At 45.6% G+C, this 24,839-nt stretch overlaps 1 protein-coding gene across 1 annotated transcript in view; it reads right to left on the reverse strand.

The window, feature by feature from the left end:
* Positions 1-3,971: 3,971 nt before the first annotated feature.
* SPOUT1 (SPOUT domain containing methyltransferase 1) overlaps positions 3,972-24,839 on the reverse strand; it is a 40,510-nt gene continuing 19,642 nt past the window's right edge. Inside the window, exons 8-12 of the mRNA XM_040324720.1 lie at positions 21,811-21,880; positions 18,848-18,946; positions 18,660-18,762; positions 6,415-6,562; positions 3,972-4,430 (exon numbers count right to left, since the gene is read on the reverse strand). Of these exons, the coding sequence (XP_040180654.1) occupies positions 4,356-4,430; positions 6,415-6,562; positions 18,660-18,762; positions 18,848-18,946; positions 21,811-21,880 (495 nt within the window). The 3' untranslated portion in view covers positions 3,972-4,355. The remainder of the gene's footprint in view (positions 4,431-6,414; positions 6,563-18,659; positions 18,763-18,847; positions 18,947-21,810; positions 21,881-24,839) is intronic.

Raw genomic sequence — 24,839 nt, forward strand, 5'->3', positions numbered from 1 at the left:
GATGCTATAGCCGCTCACTGTATCACTCTGTCCCGCCGCGTCATTGGATATGATTGACAGCAGCGCGAGCCAATGGCTGCACTGCTTTCAATCAACCAATGAATGAGCCAAGAAGCCATAGGGGGTCAGGTAAGTAATCAGGGGCTCGGAGGGGGGCGCGCGCTAATGCTCAGATGGTTTTTCACCTTAATGCATAAAGGTGAAAAAACATGTACCGTATTTATCTGGCTATAACGAGCCCCGGCGTATAGCGCGCACCCCCGAACTTGAAGGAAAATTCCTGGAAAAAAAATAAAATACTTAAGTTTGGATGCCCCTCGTCGGTGTCTTGCCCGTCGTCCATCGCGTCCTGCCTGTCGTCCGAATCACTGCACCAACATATACCGAGCGCAGTACACTCGGGTATAGTTGGGCAGGCTCGGCTCCTCTCGCGTAAAGGACGTGACCGCGAGAGGAGCCGAGCCTGCCCGACTATACCCGAGTGTACTGCGCTCGGTATATGCCGGCGCAGTGGTTCAAACACAGCGCGGGTATCGGCGTATATCGCGCACCCACGATTTTGCCATTTTCAGGGCAAAAAAATGCGCGGTATACGCCGATAAATACGGTACCTTTAATGGTAGCCCCACGTATGGCCCTCCTTTCCATCAGAAGCAAAGAGAAGAGGCCCTGTGTACGCTCTTGTCTTACAGCTTACACAGGGCTGTGGAATTTCTCCTCACCTCCATGTGACATAATTGGGTGACTGGGCAGCCAAGCACCAGCATTGTCAGTTATAAGGCAGGGGAGTAAATCGTATGTTCCCCCATTCCTGGATGTAGTGGAATGGTGGTGGGTAAAAGAGAAGGTGATGATGTAGTGCTGATGAGACTGTAATAGAAGGAAATTAATGGTTTGTCCTGCATGGGCAAAGCACATGTTCACTTTTAAAATTTAGAATCATGCTGCTTTTTACATAATGAATGTATAAATGTGTATGACCATGCCTACTTTAATTATGGAAAATTTTAAAATTTTAAAATCTATGCCTCCTTCAGCCTGGAACACCAGTGCAAATACAGAAAAGACTTCAGGCACGCTCCCTACCACCAGGTAAAATTCATGGGCCTTCTGATGGGTCATGGAGGCCGAGGGGTGCGCCTATCCTTTACCATACGGAAGTAGACACGGGGGTTGATTTACTAAAACTTGAAGGCGCAAAATCTGGTGCAGCTGTGCATAATACCCAATCAGCTTCTACCTTCAGCTAAGGCTTCATGTACATGGGACGTTATTCAATCTCTCCTGAATGATTTAACTTGAAAGCTGGAAACCAGCATCTAAAAAAAACGTTTAGTCGCTTTTTTTTTTTTTAGCTTAAAATTAAAAATGTCTGTTAACTAAATGCGAGTTGCTGTGTATAGTGCTTGAAATGCCCCTAAACACAGCTTCTGAACGAAAAAAATTTGGGTTCCAAAAAAAGCTTCTAAACTCAACTGCCTAGAAACGACCCAGTGTACATGTACTGATAAGATAACAGAGGAAAGTTTAGGAGCAGTTGAAAAAAATGCCCAACTGCTCCTAAACGTCAGTTTACCAGCAGCAGTGTACATGTGGCCTAAGCTTTAACTAAAAAACCTGGAAGCTGGTTTCTATGCAGTCTAAACTATTCCATGGTAGCTCTGGCTGTATGTTTAGGGTCGTTGTCCTGCTAGAAGGTGAACCTCCACCCCAGTCTCAAGTCTTATGAAGACACTAAGTTTCTTCTAAGATGGCCCTGTATTTGGGTCCATCTATCTTCCCATGAACTCTGACCAGCTTCCTTGTCCCTGCTGAAGAAAAGCATCCTCGCAACATGATGCTGCCACCACCATGTTTCACGGTAAGGATGGTGTGTTCAGGGTGATGTGCAGTGTTAGTTTTCTGCCACACATAGCGTTTTGCTTTTAAGCCAAAAAGTTCAATTTTGGTCTCAACTGACCAGAGCACTTTCTTCCACATGTTTGCTGTGTCCCCCACATGGCTTCTCGCAAACTGGACTTCTTATTGCCAGTCTTCCATAAAGGCCAGATTTGTGGAGAGCACGACTAATGGTTGTCCTGTGGACAGATTCTCCAACCTGAGCTGTGGATCTCTGCAGCTCCTCCAGAGTTACCATGGGCCTCTTGGCTGCTTCTCTGATAAATGCTCTCCTTATCTGGCCTGTCAGTTTAGATGGAAGGCCATGTCTTGGTAGGTTTGCAGTTGTGCCATACTCTTTCCATTTTCAGACAATGGATTGAACAGAGCTCTGTGGGATGTTCAAAGCTTGAGATTTTTTCTATACCCTAACCCTGCTTTAAACTTCTCCACAACCTTATCCCTGACCTGCCTGGTGTGTTCCTTGGCCTTCGTAATACTGTTTGTTCACTAACAAACCTCTAAAGGCTTCATAGAACAGCTGTATTTATACTGAGATTAAATTACACACAGGTGGTCTATATTTACTAATTGGGTGACTTCTGAAGGCAACTGGTTTCACTAGATTTTGGTTGGGGATATCAGAATAAAGGGAGCTGAATACAAATGCACGCCACACCTTTTAAATATTTTTTGGTAAAAAATGTTGAAATGCAGTTATAATTTTACTTCCACTTCACAATTATGTACTGGTCTATTACATAAAATCCCAATAAATACATTTACTCTTTTGGTAGTAACATGACAAAATATGGAACATTTCAAGGGGTATGAATACTTTTTTAAGGCACTGTATATTGTGTTCATCTATGTACCTTTTAGGAATTTTTTGTTTGCGTACATGGGCACGCTTGCACAAAAACAAAACTTAATGTTGTGATGTGTGACATTACTCTTCTGAAAATTTTAAATCAAAATTCAACCACTTTAAAGTGTGTGTATATATATATATATATATATATATATATATATATATATATTTTATACATATATATATTTTATATAAAATAAAGAAAAAAAAATTGCAGCTTACCAACCCATAGATGTGGTGGCTGCATTAGTTCTCTTTCTCTAATGCTCCGCCCCCTTTATTTTTACCTGGCAAGTCTACCCTTAAAAGAAGTTCAGGATAAAAAAAAAGTAATTTTATACTCACCTAGGTGGATGCAGCAGCGATCCGGTGCTGTATCTATTCCCCGTCTCCTCTTCACAGAGAACTGAGCAATCAAACATGGCTGATCGCTCAGTTCTTGGTCTTTGGTCACTGGCTCTCTGCTCATTGGAGCGCCAGGCTGTGCATGGGGTGGGAATGGCTGACTCAGGCTTTCAGCGGATCGCCGAGAGGCTGGATCCAGCTGCCTGTCCAGGCATCTGGGTGAATCCCGACATTAAAGTCAGGATCCCTCCAGGAGGCTGGACCGGCTGAGTGATATCAGCCCACTGTTGAATGAATAAGTCACAGGAGTGCAGAATGAAGTCCACTCCTGTGACCAACAGGAGAATTAGGACCAAAAGAGCTTCAGCCCTACTTCTCCTTTAGCACACTTCATGTTCTATGACAGTGGTCTCCAAACTGCGGCCGGAAGCCAGATGCAGCCCTTTGCTTGACCTTATTCAGCCCTTGGGGCACAATTCCTCCTACGGACACCATCTATGGGGCACAATACCTCCCATTTACCCCAACAATGGGGTGCATTTCCTTTCAGTGAAATAACAAGACATGATTTTCCCACTGACGTCTGGACCTTTTCTACTCCCACTGGCCACAGTACATAAAGTCTAAAGGACAGTAAACTGGCTTTTTGTTTAGAAAGTTTGGAGACTACTGGTCAAGACCAAAGTCATATCTGTAAAAGAAGTTACAAGATACAGTGGTGTCAGTAAGGTCAATAGGAGGAACCAGTGAGAGCTGGGGGGGTACTCAGTACACTCCTGGAAGTGACAGATTCCCTGTGGATTCTGAGGACTTCTACTAAATTTTGCAGATATGCGTGCTTAGAAAACTGTTAGGTCTCGTAAATAAAAAGCCATTATACACGGATATATAATTTATGATATATCAGTTATAAAAATAGACATAAGACTAATAAAACACTGGTAGTAGGACTTTGTCATAAGTACAAAAACTGTGTGGCGTGCTTCGTTTATTACAAAATGTGTTTCAGTCAGAAACAGAAATGTCCTTCTGGTTGCACAGTCCATGATCTTTAACTGTGTCAGTGAATGTAAAGTCTCTGCACTGTCCATTTCCTTCAGTGAATGTGAGCTCCCAGCAAAGTCCTTACATTCTTGCAGACTGAACTTGGGTTGTCACACTGCACCACATAACATCTGGAAAATAAAACAATTTGTTGCCTACAGCCAAGTTGTTTATTCTGCATGTACTAGACGACTTAAAAGTTCCTAGATTGCAAAATTCAGCTATCTTTGGCTTGACAGGATGCCACTTCTATTCGGGGCTTCAGTGCTGCCAGTGAAATCAAGATGGCTTCCTGCAAAGAGAGAGAAATCAGAGTGATGCTTTCAAGTGGACCTGTTCTCAAATCGACAAAAAGGTACAAAAGTAGTAAATACAGTACAAGGAATTTATTCCCCAGATGTAGGGTGAAAGTTTAGCTTCAAGCCTCAAAAAAACAAAAATAAACATTGTAGGAAGAAAGGACAGCAGAAAAGGACTTGGCACTTGTGCTCTTATGTACTTTGATCACTTTTGAACGAATATGAAGCAATACTTTACAGCGTTATCTTGATATGGAACTAACAACAAAAAAAAAAGAACCAGTGTTGCCCAACCAGTAACAGCAAAGCTGACCTAAACATTAAACACTCCTCATACCTGAACCCAAATCTTAACCGGTTTCCGACCGGCTGCCCTGTATTTACGGGGACAGAATGGCTCCCCTTCGCGAAACCCCGTACGGGGTTCCTTTAAGAGCTGCCAGAGGGAGCGTGTGGCCAGTGGCTGCCAGCACGGGGAACACAAATCCCTGTGTGTCAGAGAAGAGGAGACATGTTGTTTGTTCCTAGTAAGTCCCAAAAATGTGTCAAATCTGTGTGTCCGATCTGTCCGTCGCAATAACGGAAAATAAATAAATAAATAAAATCACAGATCACCGCCATTATTAGTAAAAAAATAAAAGAAAAGTCATAAAACTTTCCTATTCAATCAATATATATTATTATTGCAATGTTTTTTAACAAAAATATGTAGAAGAAAATATATTGGCCTAAACTGATAAATAATTTTTTTTTAATTATATTTATTATAGCAAAAAATATATATTTTCTTTTTCAAAATGTCACTTTTTTTTTGTGTATAGCAAAATAGATAAAGTGATCAAATAGCACCAAAAGAAAGCTCTGTTTGTGGAAAAAAAAAAAAAAAAGACGGAAGGAATTTTGTTTGGGTACAGCCTTGCATGATCGCGCAATTACCAGTTAAAGCAAGGCAGTGCCAAATTGTAAAAAGTGCTCTGGTCGGGAAGGGGGTAAAACCTTCGGGGGCTGAAGTGGTTAACCCATAAAATAAATCTTTAACACTTAACCCCCTCCTCCACTACATCACCATAAACCCTAATCACAACACTTAGACCCCTTTCACATCGTTTTTACAGCGTTTTAGCGTTAAAAATAGCGCTATTAAAACGCTCTCCATGCACCTCAATAGACCCTTTCACACTGAGTCCTGCAAGCAGTATCTTTGGAGCAGCTTTTGGGCGCTGAAAAAAACGCTCCAAAAACGCCCCTCTCCATGTAAATGAATTGAAAGCGCTGTAAAAACGCCTTACCCTTTCACACTGAGGCACTGCAAAAACGCCCTTAAACGTTAGGGTCTTAGAGGTGCTTTACCAGCACATTGGGATTGCAGATGAGGCTTCGCTCGAAAAACGCCCCAGTGTGAAAGGGGCCTTAAATTAATATCTGCCTTAAACACATTAGGTGCAACTCCGGCCAACCCAAACCTTTTTTTTCTTTTGGAGCAAAGTAGGGAGCAGGGCAAAAACCATCCATCAGTTTAAGTTCTCTAGCAATGTTGCAGCCATTCTGTACCCAGTGTGTAAAATCCCTTCAGTGAGGCACAGACAAGCAAGGAAAGTTGAGCGCCACTGCCTGTGTGCCTATAAATGATATGTCTTCACTTACCGGTAAGTAAGCAGAACAGGAGACGCAGTGACATCACCCCATAAAGTGGTCTTAGTGGCACTAGTGCAGTGCAGGGTTGGATAAATGTGCAGGAAGTGCCATTGATTGGCTGCTCAGTAAGGGGCAGCCAATCAGCAGTACTGCCTGCACACATATTCTGCCTTGTACTGTGGCCAAAGGACTGGAACAATGGTACCAATGGCAAAACAAGTCCAGAGCCATAGAAAATCTTTTACTTCTTCAAAGAAATGACAGCCCAATGTAATTGGATATCTGGCACACTTAACACTGACCAGTAGTTTTCTTCTCAAAGTAATCAGCAGAATCACTAACCTCTGTTCTGATGGTGCGGCTGCCTTGCACAGGGCATGTGTTCAGATAATAGTTAAACAGAGCACTAGGTTCATCAATGTCCAAGTTCTGGTCACTGTCTACACTGGCTTCAAGCCCTTGGACTCCTCCGAAGACGACCAACGCATGTCTAATGAAGTGAAACAGTAAGACTATCAGTAGAATTATAATAAATAAAAACATGATTCACACAGCAGGGTCTCTGAATGTTATTACACATCTTTATTAATACACCAAATACCTCCTAGTTTAGCATGTCATTGTTCCCCAAGTTCTTAAGTAAACCTTTCATGACAGCATGATGATACAAGATCTTCAATTGCTGACCTTTTTGGAAATTCTGGTTCTGCACCTCATGTATGTAAAGGCAGAGTTTTCCCAACAATGTGACTAAAGGGAAAAGTCTTGTTTTTCTTTTTCTATAAAAACAAACGTGTTATACTTACCTTCACTATGCAGTGGTTTTGCAGCCCAGACCCTTCTCTTCTGTGCTCCTGGCCCCTCCCTCTCGAGTGCCCCCAAAAGCAAGCAACTTGCTATGGGGGCACCCAAGCCTAAAGAAAGAAGTTGGTTTGCCTAAAAGCAGAGCTCCGCCCAAAAGGGGAATCTCCACTATAAGGAAGGGTAGGGTTTCCCTGTATTATTGAATCCAATTCCTGGCTTTACACAACATTACCTGCAGCTCATAGCAAACTGCAGTTTCATGGGCAAAGGATTTGGATGTCATTTTACTTTATAGTAGCACCCTGCTGCCATTTTGTCCCCTAACACTTCTCGGTGAACTATTTCGAATTTGGTGGTTTTTCCCTCCTAGCAAAAGCATGAGTTATTTGCGTCACACCTCCTAGATTATGTGTTTCCACCCATCTCTTCTGCCGAGAATCCACACAGTACATTGCTGCATTCTCGTGGCCATCTTTTACAGAGGTAAAGCTACAGCAGGGATATGCAATTAGCGGACCTCCAGCTGTTGCATAACTACAAGTCCCATCATGCCTCTTCCTCTGGATGTCATGCTTGTGGTTGTCAGAGTCTTGCTATGCCTCATGGGACTTGTAGTTCTGCAACAGCTGGAGGTCCGCTAATTGCATATCCCTGAGCTACAGGAACTTGGGCAGCACCCGTGTTATAGCAGCTATTCATCCATTCCACACAAGTCCTTAACCATTAGTACTCCACTGGGGATCCCCTCTCTAGCAATGGTGGATCACAGGTGCAAAGAAGCTGGGGCAGAAGGGTCTAATAGCATTCTGTTCCACAGCTGGCTTACAGGAATACAAAAAACAGCTCAGAGTGATAGCCATTTCCTTGACCCAGAGAAACATTCTATTCTGACTCCTCATCTGACTCTACTATAATGTCTGAATTCTTTAGAAAACTCAAAGGTTCCAAACCAAAGTGTCAATAACGCCACATCTTTTCCGCTAACCCTGTTCAGGAATTAGAACCTCCCCTACTTGAAGATATGGAAGAGAGTATTGAGGACATTGATTCTGTAGTGGGGCATCAGAATATTTTCCATCACATGAAGCTTATGTGGTGCAACTATGGCTTTGCACCAAGTGCATTTAACTGTGATATAAAAACGGATGTGCTGCACACTAGCCTTTTCCCAACAGTACCATATTCTCTACAGCCAAACCAGAATTATATGGGGAACCCTGCCTTACACTCCACCATTGCCAAGTGGATCAGGTAACTAATCTCCAGGGACTACACCCCTAATGAAAAGCTTCCTCCCTTTCCCATTAGAGCCTGTTCCACCAAAGCAGTCAGTGTCTGATGAGATTTTTAGCAGCAAGCATCTGCATCCCAGATTTGCAAGGCTGCCAGCTGGTCCTCGGTTCACATGCCTTCCAATTTCTACCAAGTGGACATTCAGGCCTCAACTGATGCGAACGTTGACTGCAATGTTCATCTAAATATTTGTTTGGGTACTTGAAGCCCTTGTTTGTTTGTGAGCCTTTTACAGAAGTGGAAAAATGTGTTTACTGGAAGATCAACAGGTAATAAACCTATGTTATGAGGGGACTCAATAACAAAAACGACTGTGCTGTTGCTAGAGACAGATTGCATCTTTTTTAATTGCCCAGTTTTCCCATGCATTCACACCTAGGCGTAGGCAATAGCGCGTTTGCATACAGTGTTGTCCGACGTTTTTGTACTTTGACGTTTTTTTTTAGCCAATAGGAAAAACTATCATCTTTTCATCACTTGTTGCTATGTTGGTAGATTTGTTTTAATCTTCTGCATGGGCGACAAGTTCTATTGACGAAACGCCCGTAGCAAACGCCCGTTGTCGCGCAAGTCGCTTGAATCGAGCGTTTGCATTACTTTCTATGGGAAATGGAAACGCTCAAATACGCGCATATCGCGCGATATGCGCGACAAAAAAAGGTCCGGAACTTTTATTGACTACATGCGATGCGCGTCAGGCGCATCGGCGTTCAGATGTGAACCATGCCCATAGCCTTACATGTATTTTGGTCCCTCTGGCGTTTGTGCGCGTCGCGCTACAGGCAACAAAACGCCAAGGTGTGAATGGGCTCTAAACTGCATCCAGAAAAAAGAGATTTTTTAATACAGCTTACCTGTAAAATCTTTTTCTTGGAGTACATCACGGGACACAGAGCGGCATTCATTACTATATGGGTTATATGGAGTACCTTCAGGTGATGGACACTGGCAATCTCAAACAGGAAATGCCCCTCCCTATATAACCCCCTCCCATAGGAGGAGTACCTCAGTTTTGTAGCAAGCAGTATGCCTCCCAAAATGGTCCCCATAAGAGGGGTGGGAGCTCTGTGTCCCGTGATGTACTCCAAGAAAAAGATTTTACAGGTAAGCTGTATTAAAAAATCTCTTTTTCTTTATCGTTACATCACGGGACACAGAGCGGCATTCATTACTATATGGGATGTCCCAAAGCAATGCTGACAATGAGGGGAGGGAGAACATCTCCAAGACAAAAGGATTTAATTTAGAGATATACTCAAATCATAATAAATCCAACTTAGTTGAGAAAAATAATCTTAAATTTTAAATTTAACTCAAAAAAGAGGAGCCCCCGGAATCCGAGGGTCTCAAACTGCAGCCTGCAGCACTGCCTGCCCAAAGGCTGTATCAGTATTCCTTCTTACGTCCAACTGGTAGAATTTTGTAAACGTGTGGACAGAAGACCAGGTTGCCGCCTTGCAAACTTGAGCCATAGAGATCTGGTGGTGTGCTGCCCAGGAGGCGCCCATGGCCCTAGTAGAATGAGCCCTTAATGATACTGGAGGAGGCAACCCTTTCAAGCCGTAGGCCCGAGTGATTAATTGCTTAATCCACCTTGAGATGGTGGACTTTGCAGCTGCCTGCCCCTTCTTGGGCCCATCCGGTAAAATGAACAGCACATCTGTTTTCCGGATCTTCTTTGTAGCCTTAAGATAGGCCTTCATGGCCCTGACAATATCCAAGGTATGCAGCAACCCTTCCTTTCTGGAAGTAGGTTTAGGGAAGAAGGATGGTAATACCAAATCCTGGTTCAAATGAAAACTGGATATAACCTTCGGTAGGAAGGAAGGATGAGGGCGGAGAACGACCCTGTCCTTATGAAAAATAAGATATGGTTCCTTACAGGATAAGGCCGCCAGTTCCGATACTCTTCTTGCGGAAACTATGGCGACCAAAAATACTAACTTCCTTGTCAGTAAAACCAAAGGAATTTCAGCCAACGGCTCAAACGGTTGTTTCTGTAAACTTGACAGAACAAGATTTAAATCCCACGGACAAAGCGGGGATTTAACTGGAGGTTTAATACGTAAGACCCCTTGAAGGAAGGTCTTAACCAGCGAGTGGGTGGCCAGCGGCCGCTGAAACCACACTGACAGAGCCGAAATCTGTCCTTTGATTGTGCTTAATGCCAATCCTTTATCCACTCCTAGCTGGAGAAAACTTAAAACTCTATCGATGGTGAACTTGCGAGGAAGCCATAGCTTGGACTCACACCAGCCTACATAGGCCTTCCAGACCCTGTGATAAATCACCCTAGAGACCGGTTTCCCGGCTCTGATTAGGGTAGAGATTACTCTCTGAGACAGACCTCTACCCCTGAGAATCAGGGATTCAGCTTCCAGGCCGTCAAATTTAGATGCCGTAAGGCAGGGTGGAGGATCGGACCTTGCGATAGCAGGTCTGGTCGTAGAGGAAGAGTCCAAGGGTCTCCCACTACCATCCTTAAGATTAGTGAGTACCATGCCCTTCTGGGCCATGCTGGAGCTACCAGGATGACTGGTATGTGCTCCACCCGGATCCTGCGCAGCAGGCGGGGTAGTAACTGGAGCGGGGGAAACGCATAAAGAAGTTTGAACTGATGCCAAGGGCAAACCAACGCATCGGTTCCGCAGGCCATCGGATCCCTTGAGCGGGACATGAACCTGTCTAGCTTCTTGTTGAGTCTCGATGCCATGATATCCACGTCCGGCACTCCCCATCTTTGGCAGAGTGCTTGAAAGATTTGTGGATGCAGAGACCATTCCCCCGGCAATAGAGTCTGGCGGCTTAAGAAGTCCGCCTGAAAGTTGTCCACTCCTGGAATGAATATTGCCGATATGCAGGGCACATGAGCCTCTGCCCATAGGAGAATCAAGCTCACCTCTCTCTGAGCGGCTTGACTCCTGGTTCCCCCTTGGTGATTTATGTATGCCACGGCCGTGGCATTGTCTGATTGAATTCTGACCGGGAACCCCTGCAATTTTGACGTCCAAGCCCTGAGGGCTAGTCGAGCAGCTCTGAGCTCCAAAATGTTGATGGGCAACTGCTTCTCTGGCGTTGCCCAAGTACCTTGGCGAGTGCAACCATCCAAAATTGCTCCCCAGCCCGTCAGGCTGGCGTCTGTGGTCACTATCTTCCAAGCCACTGGGCTGAAAGACTTCCCCTTCAGTAGATTCTGAGGGTCTAACCACCAACACAGATTTTGTCGGACTCTTGCTGAGAGCGGCAACGGGATATCCAAGGCCTGTGGCCTTCTGCTCCATGCTGACAGGATGGCTGCCTGTAGGATGCGAGTGTGGCTCTGGGCGTATGGTACCGCCTCGAATGTGGCCACCATCTTGCCTAGTAACCTCATACATAGGCGAATAGTCGGTTCCTTCTTGCTTAGAACCAGTAGGATTAATTCCTTGATGGCTTTGACCTTCCTCAGAGGTAGAAACACTCTTTGTTGTTCTGTGTCTAATCTCATGCCGAGATATTCCAACTGCCTTGTGGGCAGGAAGGCTGACTTTTCTCGATTTAGGACCCAGCCGAACTTCTCGAGGTATTGGACCGTGAGGGCCACTGCTTGCTCCAAGCCGGGAGACGAGTGATCTATGACTAGGAGGTCGTCCAGGTATGCTAGGGTCGTGACCCCTTGGATCCTTAGCTTGGCTAGGATTGGAGCTAGGACTTTCGTGAACACCCGGGGGGCCGTAGCCAACCCGAAGGGGAGCGCCACGAATTGGAAATGACGTGAAGCCACCATGAAGCGTAGATATCTTTGATGTGGCTGATAAATTGGAACATGAAGGTAGGCATCCTTTATGTCTATGGACGCCATGAAGTCGTCCTTTTGGAGTGTGGCAGCTGCTGACCGCACGGATTCCATCCGAAATGAGCGGACTTTTAGGTATGCGTTTACCATCTTTAGGTCCAAAATTGGCCTGACATCTCCATTGGCCTTTGGGATGATGAATAGGTTGGAGTAGAAACCCAGCCCCTGTTCCAGGACTGGTACCTCTACTATTACTTCCTGGGAAAGTAGATGATTTAATGCCGACATTAATGCGGCTCCCTTCTCCGGATCGTTTGGAATCCTCGACGCCTGAAAATGAGGAGGAGGAAACCTTAGGAAATCTAATTTGTAGCCCGTGGCCACGGAAGACCGTACCCACTCGTCGGGAATGCTGGCTTCCCAGACCTCTGAAAAGAGTCGCAGCCTTCCCCCCACCTTCGTGGGTGGGGGCGCCCCTTCATAAGGTCGGCTTGGGGGCTGGTTTTGCTGGTTTGCGAAACCACTGCTTTCTGCCTCTAGCAGCCTGTCCTTGTGACTTGCTGTTGAAGCCGAAGTTTGCTTTCGCAGGAGGCCGTCGATACTGTTTGGCATTAGAGGGCCCCTGCCCAGGGGAGTACTGTCGTTTAAACGCAGGCCCCTGAAACTTCTTCTTAGTTGGCAAGAGAGTACTTTTGCCGTTTGAAATGGTCTGAATGTATTTATCTTGGTCTTCTCCGAAGAGTCGTCCTCCATGGAAGGGGAACCCTACCAGGAGCTTCTTGCATGGGGGCTCGGCCTCCCAGCTCTTTAACCATAAGAGTCTTCTCATATGGATAAGGGATAACGATAAACGTGACGCTTGCTGGATAGAATCCTTAATTGCGTCTACCGTAAAACATATGGCCTTAGGGACATCCGAAAATTCTTCTGCCTGCTGGGCAGGAATAAGTTTAAGCATCTGCTTAACTTGATCCGATAATGCTTGAGCAACCCCAATCGCAGCCACAGCTGGCTGTACTACTGCCCCTGCAGTAGTGAAGGAGTTCTTAAGTAGTGCGTCCAAGCGTTTATCAACTGGATCCTTGAATACCTGTATGTTTTCTACAGGGCATGTTAATGATTTGTTAATACATGAGATGGCTGCGTCCACTGCATGAGTAGCCCATTTCTTGGAAAATTTATCTTCCATAGGATATAGGGCAGAGAATCTTTTAGGTGGTAAGAAGATTTTATCTGGCTTGTTCCAATCTTGGAACAAAACTCCCTCTAGTAGAGGGTGGATCGGAAACACTGCATTGCTTTGAGGCGCCCTCAGCGAGCCCAAAGCTGAAACCGTCGATACCTGGAGATCTGGTACTGGCAAGTTAAATGCATTATGGACCAAGTCCGTTAAGGCTTGAATCCACCAGCTCTCCCCTTGGGAGACTGCTACAGACTCCTCTGTATCCGGATCTTCGATCCCTGAACCTACTTGGTCCTTGTCCAAGAGGTCGTCCAATTCCCCTGAGGAAAGGACCTCCTCTTCTGAGGGTCTGCGCTCGGGCGACGGAGATCTAATCCGTTTACTGCCCCGCATAGCTGTGGCTATCATCTTTCCCATTCTTTTCTCCATCTCCTTTAAAGAGGCGAGTAATACCTCGTCCGTGACTATCTTAGGGTTGGACTGACCCGCGCCAGCTCCAGCCCCAGATCCCGATGGCCCCAAGGCTCCCTCCCTGTGGGGAAAGCAGCGGCATAACTTTGTCCGAGACCTCAGACTCTCTGGGGGAATCCCCACCTCTTGTACCCTCTGACCCGGATGCCATGGTACAATACCGAGGTACACCTGCTAGCTTATTGGTACTTGGAACTATAACTAGTTAATTGCCCAAACACCTGTTTGGGGGATAAAAAAAATGCTTCCTCTCCCCTAGATGACCTTTTTTTTTTTTTTTTTTCAATCTTCTTTTTTTTTTTTTTTTTTGTTTTTGTTTCAAATCCAGGAAAGAAAAAGCATTCTGACCCCCTGAGTAGTATTGCAAAGAAAATAACTATGAGATGGAAAAGAAACAGCCTATTTCTAGGCTTGACAACAGTCTTCTGAAGACTGCAATATCCTCTCTGGCCACTGTGTGTCCTCGGCGCCCCGTGCTGCCGCTCTGGTCTTTCCTCCCCAGTTCCAAGTATCGAATGAGCTGTTTGGAACGAAAAAGGAAGGGCCGCCCCTTCCTTAAGCCACTGACCCGCCCTTCCCCCCTCAGCTAAACGGCGCGATTGCGCCTATAACACGTGAACGCGCGCGCGCCCGCCGACAGGGGGGGGGGGGTTGGGGGGAAGGGAGCCTCTCTGCTCCAGCTGGAACCACGAGGAGGTCAGCGTTTTGCCTGCTTTGCAGGCTCAGAGGAGGAAGACTGATGGAGCATCGCCTGGAGGCTTGCAGGTAAGCACAGCTCTCCGACACACACATACACATTATATCACACAGGCCCCACTCAATGCTTTTCCAACACTACAAGGGAGGTCACTTCTTATGGGGAATAATACACATAGAGCCATCCTATCACTAAGATATGTGACTAGTTTGCCAGATGCAGCGCATAACTTTAGGCATGTCCCCTGTGACCCCCCAGAAAAAACCTGCTAAGAACCAAGTTCTGCAAGTTTTCCCCTCGCTTACCTGCTCCATGCCGCAGGACTTTGCCAAGCAAGAGGCCCAATCTTCCCCCATCTCCGTGGGGATGTCTAGACCTTCAGGCCCTGGGTTCCTATGAAGGATCCACTGTCCTGGGCCCATATAGCACCCTGGCAACAGAAACATTAGGCCCCCAAAGGTTTCTAAGTTCTGGGCCCAGGGTCCAGCTCTCTAAAAAGAAAAACATTATGGGCTATACCCCAAGGGTTTGGGGCCCGGTTACTGACCACTTTAGCGCTGAGGCCTTTGGACAGAACCGGTTAGCTCACCTAATCCCAAGGATGCGGAGGCAAGCTAAACCATGACCAACACCTAAGACACTGGCGTAAAAACTGAGGTACTCCTCCTATGGGAGGGGGTTATATAGGGAGGGGCATTTCCTGTTTGAGATTGCCAGTGTCCATCACCTGAAGGTACTCCATATAACCCATATAGTAATGAATGCCGCTCTGTGTCCCGTGATGTAACGATAAAGAAACACCTGTTTGTGACATGGTTGGAAAACATTTCCTAATGTTTCTACAATAAAAAGATTGGATATTTACTAAACTTCTGACATACATACTGGGAGTGGGAAAAGGCAATGGCTTCACAAACTTAGTACTCTGCATGACAGAGAGACTTTAAACCCTGTACACACGATCGGATATCTGATGGAATCTAATCCGATGGATTTTTTCGTCGCATATCTGATGAAGCTGACTTTCATCAGTCTTGCCTACACACCATCAGTCAAAAATCTGATCGTGCCAAAAAGCAGTGACGTACAACACTACGACGAGCTGAAAAAAAATGAAGTTCAATGCTTCCGAGCATGAGTCGACTTGATTCTGAGCATGCGTGGATTTTTGTCCGATGGAGTTCCACACAGACGATCGGATTTTTCTATCAGTTTTTATCCATAGGAAAAAATGTAAAACATGTTCTATTTTTTTTTCACTGATGGAAAAAAAACAAATAACGATGGGTCTGTTTTCATCGGACAAACCGATCGTGTGTACACGGCTTAAGACCCCTTTCACATATGCGGAACGTTCATTCCAGTGGCGGCTGGTGCTCAAATTGTTTGGGGGGGCGCAAACGAAAAAAAATAAAACAATTGCAGCCTCACTGGGCCCATCAATTATCACCACTGTGCCATGCCATCAAACACAGCCACTATGCCATCAATTGTCACCACTTTGCCATGCCATCAATTGTCACCACTTTGCCATGCCATCAATTGTCACCACTTTGCCATGCCATCAATTGTCACCACTGTGCCATGCCATCAATTGTCACCACTGTGCCATGCCATCAATTGTCACCACTGTGCCACCAATTGTCACCACTGTGCCACCAATTGTCACCACTGTGCCACCAATTGTCACCACTGTGCCCATCAATTGTCACCACTGTGCCATGCCATCAATTGTTACCACTGTGCCATGCCATCAATTGTTACCACTGTGCCATGCCAACAATTGTTACCACTATGCCATCAATTGTCACCACTGTGCCATGCCATCAATTGTCACCACTTTGCCATGCCATCAATTGTCACCACTTTGCCATGCCATCAATTGTCACCACTGTGCCATGCCATCAATTGTCACCACTGTGCCATGCCATCAATTGTCACCACTGTGCCATCAATTGTCACCACTGTGCCATGCCATCAATTGTTACCACTGTGCCATCAATTGTCACCACTGTGCCACCAATTGTCACCACTGTGCCACCAATTGTCACCACTGTGCCATGCCATCAATTGTTACCACTGTGCCATCAATTGTCTCCACTGTGCCATGCCATCAATTGTCACCACTTTGCCATGCCATCAATTGTCACCACTGTGCCATGCCATCAATTGTCACCACTGTGCCATGCCATCAATTGTCACCACTGTGCCATGCCATCAATTGTCACCACTGTGCCATGCCATCAATTGTCACCACTGTGCCACCAATTGTCACCACTGTGCCACCAATTGTCACCACTGTGCCACCAATTGTCACCACTGTGCCCATCAATTGTCACCACTGTGCCATGCCATCAATTGTTACCACTGTGCCATCAATTGTTACCACTGTGCCATGCCACCAATTGTCACCACTGTACCATGCCATCAATTGTTACCACTGTACCCACCAATTGTCACCACTGTGCCCATCAATTGTCACCACTGTGCCATGCCATCAATTGTCACCACTGTGCCCATCAATTGTCACCACTGTGCCCATCAATTGTCACCACTGTGCCCATCAATTGTCACCACTGTGCCCATCAATTGTCACTGTCCAGACATCCATCCACCTCGGAGCTTTATATTATAACCTGCTGGGAGTTGTAGTTCTCCATCATCTCCTGGGGCTCAGGTGCATGCAATCCACCATATTTGTTCATTTTTTCTCACTGCTGGGACTTGTAGTCCCATAGATGGTGGATTGCATGCACCTGAGCCCCAGGAGATGATGGAGAACTACAAGTCCCAGCAGTCTAAATACAATAACAGGCTCCAAGGTGAATGGGTGGGGATCAGGCAGTGCACCGCTGTCCGCTGATGACCTATTGGGGTGATAAATCAAATCAAATCCATTTTGAACTGAATTCTGTGGCTTGGCTGGCTTACCTTAGCAGTGCTCGGGCAGTGTGAACTTCAGAGAAAGTGGGGGGGGAGGAGAGGAGACTTACACAATGACAGGACTCGGAGTGAACTAGGGGGGGGAGGGGGCCCCTTCCCTCCCCCCCTAGTTCACTCCGAGTCCTGTCAGTGTGTAAGTTCAGTGACAAGCAGAAGCAGTAGCCCCCCTCCCCCCCCCCCAGTTCACTCCGAGCTCTGTCATCTAAGTTCAGTGACAACTGACAAGCAGCAGCAGCAGCCCCCCTCCCCTCCCCCCCCACAGTTCACTCCGAGTCCTGCCGCCCAGACCCACTCCGCTCCGGATCAGCAGTGTGCACTCGCAACAGCTTCAGGTCCCCCCTCCCCCCCCACCTCAATGTGCCGATCAGACGTCTGATCGGCACATTGAAGTGGGGAGGGGGGACCCGAAGCTGTTGCGAGTGCACACTGCTGATCCGGAGCGGAGTGTGGCGGTGGGACTCGGAGTGAACTCCGGGTGGGGGGGAGAGGGGGGGCCGCCGCTGCTGCTTGTCACTGGCAGTACTAGCGCAGAGAGAAGTATTCAGCTGCGGTGGGGCTCGGTGGTGGTGGCGGGGCTGGCAGGCAATGGATGCGGGGGTGCTGCTGGTGCTGGAGTGGGGGAAGGAGCCGGTCTGTTCCTTACCTTCAATGGTTGGCGCCGCTCCTCTATGATGCCCTCACACGCGCTCCAGATATCACCAGAATACCGGAAGTGGTATAATATTAATGGCACTGCCCACTGACCTCTCCTCCGGTCCCCGCCGAGCCAATCCCATGAGAACACCATGCATTCTAGCAAATCAAATGACAGTGGGAGTGTGTGCGGGCGCACAGCTTGCGCCCTGCACACGCCCTAAACACGGGCAAATCAGCTTCCAAGCCTGCGACCAGCTGATTGCAGGCTGGGAAGCTTCCCATAGACCGCCGCATGTCCGGCGCCTGGTCACTCTTAAAGTGACATTTTTTTTAAAAAAATTTTTTTTTTTTTTTTTTTTTTTTTTTTTGGGGGGGGGGGGGGGGGGGGGGGGGGCGGCGCCCGAGCGCCCCCTATGGACGGGCCGCCACTGGTTCATTCCATCAGTTCAGTCACGTTTTTTTTCAAACTTTTTCAGACTGTTTTTTAGATAACATCCATTTTTCGTCTGACCTGTTTTTTTAATGAAAGAAAAATTGGGCTTTGATCCATTCCAAAAAACAGATAGGGATGGAAGCAGATGTAAAGGATGATCATCCATTTATACCTTTTTTTTTCCCATAGAGATGCATTGATGTCCATTTTTAATCTGTCAACTAAAAGATGAAAAATGGACTAACGGTCCGCAATGTGTGAAAGGGGCCCAAGACAGCTAAACCTTTTCCCACTTTATGTGAAAATTCTTTACCATTAGCCAAACAAAAGTACCGTTATCTTCCATGGTTACCTGAATGCTGGTAGTGTTAAGGCTTCCACATTGGTTCCTCTTTCTGAAGTTCCAACGGTTAGATCGTACCCATCCTTAAAGGGGCATTCTGTGAAGACAGAACCTGGCAGGACAGAGATAAGTAAGCTCTATTACTGAAAGCTCACCGACACAAACCGATGTCACCAGGATCAGAATATCTTACTCACTGAGACAGGATGCCAGTCTCACTTTGTACCCCCAGTAGATGCCACTTTCTGTCCTAGGATGTTGTGGGGACACGACAATGCCTTTCCTTACTTTCTGATCTACAAAATAAACACAAGTAGCAAAAAGTTCACTTTATACACAGATAATAAGAGAATACCCAGAAACTTTTAAATATTCAGGTATTTTATTCACATTTAAAAGTAATCTTGTGATTTACATAAAAACACAGTTAGGGTTAAAAGGAGAAGTCCAGCCAGAGCTTTTTAGGCTGGGCTTCTCCTCTGGGTCACAGGAGTGCAATTAGTTTTGCACTCCTGTGACCCTTTTTTAGCGGAGAGCTGTCTGAAGTCCGCTCTCATCACTGCCATCAGTTGAGGCAGCGCATCATCACGACCACGAAGTTGGGATCCGCCAGCTGCCTAGATCAGGGGTCTTCAAACTACGGCCCTCCAGTTGTTCAGGAACTACAATTCCCATCATGCCTAGTCATGTCTGTGAATGTCGGTGTGTTACAATGCCTCATGGGATGTGTAGTTCCACAACAGCTGGAGGGCCGTAGTTTGAGGATCCCTGGCCTAGATTGATGGCAGTCCCAGTAAGCTGCTTAGACGGCCGCTCCACACCCCTCCATGGCTCAGCGCTCTAATGAGCACGGAGAAGTAGAGCACAAGTGATGCTGACTGAGAGTCAGCATCGCTCTGCTCGGGGAGGAGTGAGAAATGAGCCATCGGTGATGTTCAGTGCCTCGGTTCTCAGTGCAGAGACACCGGAGGACAGATGCAGCATCGGTCTGATGCTGCATCCACCTAGGCAAGTATAACTAGCAAACACACACACACTTTTAATGTGCAGTTACCAAAACAATTCAATTTCATTTATACTGCTGAAAACTGGTCTGCTTGACCATACATTCAAATTATTTTTAAAGGTTTTCTATATGTCGATATTTGTTATTATAATTCTGTGCATAAAATCCTCCTGTTTACAAATATTTACATATAGTAAATAATCTTTAATATATGTAAATATTTACAGGATGCTTTTGTGACATTTACGGGGCCATTTCATTTTTTTAAAGCCGTGGAATGGAAAAAGTGTGGCCCTAGCGTTGTAAGCACCTCCAGCACATATACAGTATAACACAATGCTGCATGCTTAGAAATGTGTTTTGTTTGCTGAAGCAAGCAAACTCATATTCCTTCCAATACATAGGAAAAATGTGTTCCAGAAAAGAAGAGTACACCTGCCACATGACTTTGGGATTGCCATCAAACTGGCCATGTGACAGTGCCCTTTGCAGCATTATGCAGGACATTGGGGTTTCTACATTTTTTTTTTATAAAATGCAACACACCAGCACAGTGTGAGTATTTCCATGAAGTCCTGCAGTTTGAACACCTCTCTCCTTTATAAATGGGCTCCTTACATCACAGACGTAATAGAGCTTCACAATAAGAAAGCTTAGGGCTGCATGTTCACTGGTTGACTACCATTGGCAAAAAACCCACATAGGTCTCTATAAGATAGCAGCAGAGAAGGTGCCCTCCGACCTTTCAGCTGTGAACAAATCAAAATTGCAGAGCAAATTATAAGACCACTTTCACACTGAGGCGCTTTTATGCTAAAAACAACGCCTAAAAAGCTCACGAAAACGTATTTCCATTAGAATCAATGAATGCTTTCCCACTGGGGCAGTGTGCTGGCAGTGAAAAACTCCCCTCCCCATTGAAATAAATGGAAATTTCTTCAAAAGCGCTCAGTGTTATTACTGGCAGTTTAGAAGCGCCTCAGTGTGAAAGTGGCCTAAAGGTTGTGAAAAAATGTAACTCCTGTACAGAAATGGCAATGGAAAGCTGTGCCTCCTACTAAATTTAATATTTCCCCAACTAATGCCCGGTACACACAATCCGATTATCGGACGAATGATCGTCTGTTTTTTTTTGTATGCTAATCTCATGTCGAATCTGATGAGTTTACTAAAGTCACAAAAATTCTCGTACGGCAGAATAAAAAAAATCGGAAGTGATGTCATGTGTTGTAATGCATTTGTATTGCATTTTCGAACGACAGCTGTACTGATTAAACGAAAATCGTACGAAAAAAAATTCCGTGCATGTCCGATAGAGTAAAATCGGATGAACTGTCCTGCTCGGCTCTCGAAAGCTCTGTACTAACGATCCGATTCGAAAGCGGCGTTTTTGGTATGATTTTTGGATCGTGTGTACGGGGCTTAAGAAGAAATAATATTTTTTTGTTACAATGTTTTTATTGAGGATTTTCAAAAAAAAAATTAAGTATACAAAACATTCATATAGGATATATTCCATTGCCTATTAATATGCCAATAAGAACATAGGTGCAAGGCTAAACATAGACAATGCGACCGCTAAAGAACAAGTAGAGCCGAACAATAAGAATAATGAGCATAAGGAGCTCCGTAACATACTGATGGAGATGCTGGACATGCCTCCAGAAAACCCCTATTGGGAGCAAACTGTGATTGGGTGGGGACATATCCATCCATCTCTCTCTTTTCTATTTCCCAAATAAGTTACTCGGTAGAGATTGCGAAAGACATTCTGGCATAATACAATATTTTAGTCATAAACATAAAGAAACAATCCTCCCTTAGGAGAAGATATAGTAGCAAAGTTTAAATATACATTCACATAATTTGTCTTTCTTAAAATTAACCTGGTTAATTTACCAATTGCTAACATGTTTAATATCCAAAATAATAAGCACAGTCATTGGTATTTGAAATCAACTTCCAACCCCCCCATACTGCCAGGACTCTGTAAATCTCAGGACTGAACAGACAAAAGTAAAAATCCATTGGGATAGTAAAAGTTCCTAAATATGTATGTTATATGTGTATTTATCTGCCTTTAAAGGGTTCAACTATAACCCAATCACAGTTAAGTGCTAGACACCAATGCCATAAGTGACGAGCAGAATTTACCTGGTTTATCTTCAAATAACTGCACTGTAACCCTGAGTCCTTCTTGCAGTTGCTTGTCTATCCGCACCTCCTATCAAGACATAAGAAACAATTACAACCTGATTGACAGACCGTTCTTTTGCTTTTTGGTATGGTCATAGAATGCACAAGTAAAGCAAGTAGTGCAACTAATCTTTAGTATACAGATGACAATCGTGCTGTTTTAGACCTTCTACTGAGAAATAACAAGCTCCACAGTGACGATATTGCATAAGGCGATTTTCCCAAACCTGGTCTTTTTTTCCCCCCATTACCAGTATTACTTCAGATAACTGCAATTATTCCCCAGCGATGAAAGTAGGCACTATACTTATCTGCCTAGTGCAGGAATATGATGCTATGAATAATGCCACATTCATGCTACAGAACTAATGTGCAGCAGCCATATTGCCGTCTCTTGTTATAACAGATTGCCTTATATATTCAGCCTACACACAGACCTCTGTTACGTGACCCATCTGTAGTTGCTTACCAAAACAAGGTGCCGTAACAAAGGGCACAAAGTAAAAAACATGAATCAGTATTTATAATAGTATGAGGATTAGACCCGTTATATTTCAAAGTGGATATATCCTGTTTAGCCTCTGAATAAGGCAAGTATGCTGCAGGAGGGGTTCAGTTTATAATCCCTGTGGATTATTTTAGGGGTTAAAGAAGTTTGGGGATTTTTTTTTTTTGAGCTAATCATATTTACCTTGGTGGATGGGGCATCAGACTGATGCTGCATCTGTCCCCTGGCATCTCTGCACTGAGAACCGAGCCACTGAACACGGCCGATTGCTCGGGTCTCACTCCTCCCCGAGCAGAGCGATGCGGACTGTCAGTCAGCATCGCTTCTGCTCTAATTCTCCGCACTCATTGGAGCGCTGAGCTGTGGAGGAGTGGGGAGCGGCTGTCTCAGCGGCTCGCTGAGACTGCCATCAATCAAGGCAGCTGGACGGATTCGGACTTGAAAGTCGGAATGACGCGCTGCCCCGACTCATGGCAGCGACGTCAGCAGAGAGCGGACGAGCGGACTGCAGTAAAAAAGAGATTTTTAATACAGCTTACCTGTAAAATCTTTTTCTTGGAGTACATCACGGGACACAGAGCGGCATATTCATTACTATGTGGGTTATATGGAGTACCTTCAGGTGATGGACACTGGCAATCTCAAACAGGAAATGCCCCTCCCTATATAACCCCCTCCCATAGGAGGAGTACCTCAGTTTTGTAGCAAGCAGTATGCCTCCCAAAATGGTCCCCATAAGAGGGGTGGGAGCTCTGTGTCCCGTGATGTACTCCAAGAAAAAGATTTTACAGGTAAGCTGTATTAAAAATCTCTTTTTCTTTATCGTACATCACGGGACACAGAGCGGCATATTCATTACTATGTGGGATGTCCCAAAGCAATGCTTACAATGAGGGGAGGGAGAACATCTTCCCAAGACAAAAGGATTTAATTTAGAGATATACTCAAATTATAATAAATCCAACTTAGTTGAGAAAAATAATTTTTAAATTTAACTCAAAAGGGAGCCCCCGGAATCCGAGGGTCTCAAACTGCAGCCTGCAGCACTGCCTGCCCAAAGGCTGTATCCGTATTCCTTCTTACGTCCAACTGGTAGAATCTTGTAAATGTGTGGACAGAAGACCAGGTTGCCGCCTTGCAAACTTGAGCCATAGAGATCTGGTGGTGTGCTGCCCAGGAGGCGCCCATGGCCCTAGTAGAATGAGCCTTTAATGATAACGGAGGAGGCAACCCCTTCAAGCCGTAGGCCTGAGTGATTAACCGTTTAATCCATCTCGAGATGGTGGATTTTGCAGCTGCCTGCCCCTTCTTGGGCCCATCCGGTAAAATGAACAACACATCTGTTTTCCGGATCTTCTCTGTAGCTTTAAGATAGGCCTTCATGGCCCTGACAATATCCAAGGTATGCAGCAACCCTTCCTTTCTGGAAGTAGGTTTAGGAAAGAAGGATGGTAATACCAAATCCTGGTTTAGATGAAAACTGGATATAACCTTTGGTAGGAAGGAAGGATGAGGGCGGAGAACGACCTTGTCCTTATGTAAAATAAGATATGGTTCCTTACAGGATAAGGCTGCCAGTTCCGATACTCTTCTGGCGGTAACTATGGCGACCAAAAATACTAACTTCCTTGTCAGTAAAACCAAAGGAATTTCAGCCAACGGCTCAAAAGGTTGTTTCTGTAAACTTGACAGAACAAGATTTAAATCCCACGGACAAAGTGGGGATTTAACTGGAGGATTAATACGTAAGACCCCTTGCATGAAGGTCTTAACCAGCGAGTGGGTGGCCAGCGGCCGCTGAAACCACACTGACAAAGCTGAAATCTGTCCCTTGATTGTGCTTAATGCCAGTCCTTAATCCACTCCTAGCTGGAGAAAACTTAATACTCTATCGATGGTAAACTTGCGAGAAAGCCATCGCTTGGACTCACACCAGCCTACATAGGCCTTCCAGACCCTGTAATAAATCACCCTAGAGACCGGTTTCCTGGCTCTGATTAGGGTAGAGATTACTTTCTGAGACAGACCTCTACCCCTGAGAATCAGGGATTCAGCTTCCAGGCCGTCAAATTTAGATGCCGTAAGGCAGGGTGGAGGATCGGACCTTGCGATAGCAGGTCTGGCCGTAGAGGAAGAGTCCAAGGGTCTCCCACTACCATCTTCAGGATTAGTGAATACCATGCCCTTCTGGGCCATGCTGGAGCTACCAGGATGACTGGTATGTGCTCCACCCTGATCCTGCGCAGCAGGCGGGGTAGTAACTGGAGCGGGGGAAATACATAAAGAAGTTTGAACTGATGCCAAGGGCAAACCAGCGCATCGGTTCCGCAGGCCATCGGATCCCTTGAGCGGGATATGAACCTGTCTAGCTTCTTGTTGAGTCTCGATGCCATGACATCCACGTCCGGCACTCCCCATCTTTGGCAGAGTGTTTGAAAGACTTGTGGATGTAGAGACCATTCCCCCGGCAACAGAGTCT

The sequence above is a fragment of the Rana temporaria genome, chromosome 9 (assembly GCF_905171775.1).
Source record: "Rana temporaria chromosome 9, aRanTem1.1, whole genome shotgun sequence".
Lineage (NCBI taxonomy): Eukaryota > Metazoa > Chordata > Amphibia > Anura > Ranidae > Rana > Rana temporaria.